General features: G+C 39.5%; 1 protein-coding gene across 3 annotated transcripts in view; it reads right to left on the bottom strand.

Moving 5' to 3' along the window:
• Positions 1-990: 990 nt before the first annotated feature.
• DNAJC6 (DnaJ (Hsp40) homolog, subfamily C, member 6) overlaps positions 991-5421 on the bottom strand; it is a 117143-nt gene continuing 112712 nt past the window's right edge. For all 3 annotated transcript variants that reach the window (XM_014541062.1, XM_014541063.1, XM_005868025.2), the window contains 2 exons: positions 4145-4321; positions 991-3279 (listed from right to left, as the gene is read on the bottom strand). In XM_014541062.1, coding sequence (XP_014396548.1) covers positions 3178-3279; positions 4145-4321 — 279 coding nt within the window. In that variant the 3' untranslated portion in view covers positions 991-3177. The remainder of the gene's footprint in view (positions 3280-4144; positions 4322-5421) is intronic.

Raw genomic sequence — 5421 nt, 5'->3', positions numbered from 1 at the left:
TTACGCCCGTAACTCCGCCCCCACCTCGCCTAGCTCCTCCCCCATTTCACGGAGCTCGGCGCCGGCCTCCTGATCCACATCCTGGGCCATCCCTGCGAAGCCACTAGCTCCCGGTAACCCCCACCGTGCACCGTGCTCTATCTCCTAACAGTGATGGCGAACCTATGACACGCGTGTCAGAGGTGACACGCGAACTCATTTTTTTGGTTGATTTTTCTTTGTTAAATGGCATTTAAATATATAAAATATCAAAAATATAAATCTTTGTTTTACTATGGTTGCAAATATCAAAAAATTTCTATATGTGACATGGCACCAGAGTTAAGTTAGGGTTTTTCAAAATACTGACATGCCAAGCTCAAAAGGTTCACCATCACTGTCTCTAGGACCTGAGCCCTCCCCAGAGGGCCATTTTGTAGGGCCCTGCCCCTCTTTGATTGCGTTTTCTTAATTTTCAACAAATGGGAACCCAGGGTTTCCCTGGCTACCTGAGAAGTACAGATTCTCACCCCCACCACCTTTCAGATTCCTGCTCGGTTTACTTTTTCAAAACTGTATACTGCGCATACTATAGTCTCAACACGTGTTTAATTACCTGTTTATTTTCCTCGCTCCTCCCATGTCTCCTCATAGATGGAAGGTACACTTATTAAAACTCCCAGAATCAATCCCTCTGCTTTAGCATGCAAATGAAGCTTTGAAACCCATTAATATTCTAGCTAGGAGACCAGGATTTCTATGCTGATTCTTTTTGAAACAGTATTCACGTAGCATGATCAAACTCAGTGTGCCATGGGGCAAGGGTGGCAGTTGGGGTGGTTAGAGTATAAATGCAGAAATCCTGTCAGATTACATTTTGGTACAAATGTGTTCTATGCTTTCCATATTCTTTGCCAGTAACTTTTTAAAAATGCAAATCATGTCAGAAGGTATAATTCAAGCTTGTCATTATTTTCCTAAGAGTGCAAAAATAACAGATTTCTACAAATATATTTTTGAGCCTTTTAATATACATTACAAATATTTTAAACCAATCACATTTTGTTGTGTGTAACATATTTACAAAACAAAAATATATTACAATAAACATGAATGAATGAAATGGCGAATTTGACCAACAAGAAGCTCTGTCACAACCAGATATTTAAAAGGAATGCAAAAATCTGTTGGTCTGCATATGTTAAGGGTTTTAAGATAAATAGGGCTCCAGAGTTATAACATATTTGGAAAAGAGATAGGGGAACCCAAAATTAAGTTAGGTAAGATTCTTTCTCATTGCTAATTACATAATGTTTAATGATGTTTTAAACTGTGAACAGTGATGAATTACCCAAACATGATACAAAGCTAATATAGTTCTATCATTTCAAAATGTAGGTGGCATTCACATATCCTTTTAATTATTATCATTATATACTGTAGTTCACACAATATCTACAAATGTGAATGAGAATAAAACCAAGTCACAGCAACATGTCTCACATTCCAATTTTAAATAAGACAAGCACATACTGGATCAAACATTATTTTATAATATGTTAATAAATAACACCTAGTTTGTTATGGTTGCCTTGAACAGTTTATAGCTGTATATTTTAAAAGAACATTTTTTGCGAGTTTCACATTGTCAGTAAAAAGTAAAATAGAAAACGAATCCTTTTAACAAAAAAAAAAGGAAAAAAAAGTTCTACATGGAACATGAAGCATTTTTTTCTTTTTTCTAATTTGGAACATAAAGCATTTTGACATGCTGCTTCTCTGGTACAGTTTGCCACATGAAAATTAAAATAGAAAAAAAAATGATTGTCTTGGAAAACAATTTTTGAAAGCTTTTCACAATATTATCATGGGAATCTTTTTGCCCATCTGCTTTGCATATATATACTATGCGCACTGTCTATGTGTGCACCAAAGAGATCTACTACAGTCACAGGATAACAACTGCTTACCTCTTAAAACCACAAACAGCCAAAACAGAGAACTGAAATCCAACCCATTTAAAGTCCATAAAGGTTTCATTCTTGCTTTGCTTTCACAGATGTCCCTGTGTGAATGCTGTTCCTGTGGATCCCCAACAACTTTTAAAACAATAAACCCCACTGATAATCCAAGGAATTCAGTTTACCAACTGGGGAGAGGAACCTAAAAATCTTGACAAGCCATCTCACTGGGTCTGAAGATCAGCCCAGCTTCCTCGCTGCAACTGTACCTGTCTGGTTACGAGTGTTCAGTGTTGTCTTCTACGCTCGCACCACAACCACTCACAAACCTAGAGGGCATTCAGTCCACTCTAGGGATCTGTTCTGATAACTTGTGAATGTGCCAAACTGCTTCAGGACAAGCTAAGAACATGTTCTCGGCTAAGGAAAGGGAAGAGCATTAAGCCTAAGGGCAAAATTAGAAGTTTCTTTCAAATCAGGTTGAGTTGTTGTTATGGTATTAAGACTTCTTTCATTAAGCAACCAGTTTTCTAAAGGGATAGGAAGGTAGCAGCCTACCTTTCTGACCAGGATTAAAAATTTTTACAGAGTGGCTATTTTCTTTATCCAACATTTTCACTAATTTTAAGAGTTTGTGGTCATCACTGGATTGTAGTATAATCACTTCCCACAATTCAAGTTCACTTGCATATGTTAGTCCTCTTGCCCCAAAGTATACAGTGTTATGTTAAAGACCATAGTCAATGTCCGTTAAAAAAAACAAAAACAAAAAACTCGGTGGTTGTATTCCTGGAGTCTAAAGCCGTTGCGCAAATTATATCTTTCCAAGAAAATCTAAAAACCATTAGTTAAAATCCTTCATGTAATCCTGTTATCATGACTTCTGCTCATTAATCCTATTTCCAGACAATGAGATGGGTGTTATGCTTCTGGTGGCCTCTGTTTTCCGTTTCCCCACAATATGCTGAGTAGGTTCCTCAAAGGGCAGGCTGGAATGTTGTAACTCTGTAAGGTCAGCTGACTAAAAAGTCCTCTCCAGCTTTGGACCTTTTATGGTGGGGACTTGAGAAAACAAACATCCACATTCCTTATCAATGAGGAAGTAATTCACGAGTAATTTAACAGTTTAGTACTGGATACATGTTACTGGAGTTTTTGGTTCATCTTTGAAAACCTCAGAACTGACATACACTAAGCATTAGCACAGGTCTGCAGCAGAGATGGAAAAGCTCATAAATTAATACAAGGGCTTTGGGCCTTGATTTTCAAATTCAGACCAGGCATCATTGAGCTCCATGAAAATCATCTTTGCATATTGTTCATAGGGTTGCCCAGTAGCCTATAGAAAAAACAAAACACACATTAGATACCACAGACCAGAATTTTATTTATATTAAATTTTCACTGCTAATATGTGGGCTCTATGCTATTGAAATGTTTTTCTATGAAGCCATTTCTCCTCTTACAGCCCAATCTATGTGCCCCTCATTACTATGACCTCCACAGAATGCCTTCTCCCTAGAAATTCACATAGGGTAGGTCAATGAGTAGATAACAGAGAACTTATTGGGCAGCAAAAGATTATTCTCTATTCTCCAGAAGTTTTCCAGAATTATCTACCAAATGACAAAGGATTATGACAGCCTATCTCTAGTTGATTGTATTCCTAAACTCCCATTTTCCCATTTCTAAAAATAGCTAAGTTCTTGGAGATCCTAAACTTTAGTCACTGGTGATATGCCTCGGTAAGGAAAGCCCCCATTCCGTTATTTGTAATATGTAGTTTAATTTTTTTATCCACTTTATAAAGTTTTTTTAAATACTGGATTTTAGCCCATGGACTTTATTTTATCATATAAATGGCCTAATAACCAGCAAATTGAAAGTCTGTAGTTTTGCCCAGCTGGTGTGGCTCAGTGGTTGTGCATCGACCCATGAACCAGGAAGGAGGTCATGGTTCAATTCCAGTCAGGGCATATACCCAGGTTATGGGCTCGGTCTCCAGTGTGGGGTGTGCAGGAGGCAGCCGGTCAATGATTCTCTCTCATCATTGATGTTTCTCTCTCTCAGCTCTCCCTTCCTCTCTCTGAAATTAATAAAAGCAATATTTTTTTAAAAAAAGAAGGTATGCTGTTTTAATACATGTTTATAAATTAATGAAATGAGGAGCAAACAGGCAATACAGTAGGGTAGGTTATGCTCACTTTGTCTGGATGCACCACCAGCACAGCTCGCCTGTACACCTTCTTCACCTGCTCTGGCGTTACCAGGTCTGCCATGCTGACTGGCTTCCACTTGGTCTCCCCAGCCCACAGCACAGTGTGCATCGTGGAGAGAAGTGCTCTGATATTTCTCTCTTTGCCTTCAATCCATTCCAGAATCTGCAAATGCAGGGGAATTAAGAAATTCAGAAGGTCTCTATTGGGACTCTCGGGAATCCCTCCTGCTCCAGCAACATCAAAGTACCTGAGTCCCCCTGCTACTCCATGCTGCTTCCTCTACCTGGAAAGCTTTTCCACTTTCACTTCCTGCCTTCTCTTTCTGGTTAACTCTTCATCATCCTTCAAAAGCCTGCTGAGGAATTTCACACTGTTCCCCTTTGAGAGTCTGAATTCCTTCCTCTCTGCCCCACCCCAGAGTGAATTATTCATTTCTAAAGTATACACTCCATGGACATACACCATGTCTATTTTGGTCTCTGCTATCCTATTCTGCCTGGTACAGTGTCCGGCAAACTAATATAAAATAAATGCCCCTTGAAAAAAAAGAAAGAATTTCTCCAGGCTACTCCCTTAAATATGTTTCTATCATATGTGCCACACTTCATTGTAATTGTCTGTGTGTTTGTCCTTCCCTGCCATGAGGCAGAGCTGTTTGAGGAAAGGTACTGTTTCTTACATAACACTGTTTCTCAGAAACCAAATAACTCTCCTGGCACAGAATAGAGCTCAAAAAGGTTTGGTAAGCCTGGCCAGTTGAGCATCAACCTATGAAGCAGGAGGTCATGGTTCAATTCCCATCAGGGCACATGCCCAGGTTGAGGTCTCGATCTCCAGTGTGGGGCATGCAGGAGGCAGCCGAACAAGGATTCTCTCTCATCACTGATGATTCTATCACTCTCTCCCTCTCTCTTCCTCTCTGAAATCAATAGAAATATATGTTTCTTAAAAGGCTTGTCAAATGAATTCATCCATTTAGACGTTCATTCAACCTATTCATAGCTTGGATCTTATCTACACTAATAAAAGAGAAACATGGTAATTAGCGTACGACCGCTACCCTTTTCATTGGCTAATCAGTGAGTATATGCAAATTAACTGTCAGCCAAGATGGCGGCCGGCAGCCAGGCACTGAAGCGAGCAGGGAGGCTTGCTTGCTGCAGACTCCAACGTTCGCTGCCTCACTTGCCAGCCTCTCAGCTGCAAGTCTAAGCAACTATATACTATGTTGCAAATAAGAAGCTAAACAAAACCCCAGAAAA

This window comes from Myotis brandtii, unplaced genomic scaffold (assembly GCF_000412655.1).
Source record: "Myotis brandtii unplaced genomic scaffold, ASM41265v1 scaffold26, whole genome shotgun sequence".
Classification (NCBI taxonomy): Eukaryota; Metazoa; Chordata; class Mammalia; order Chiroptera; family Vespertilionidae; genus Myotis; species Myotis brandtii.
Note: the sequence above shows the minus strand (reverse complement) of the source record. Positions and strands in the feature narration are given on the sequence as shown.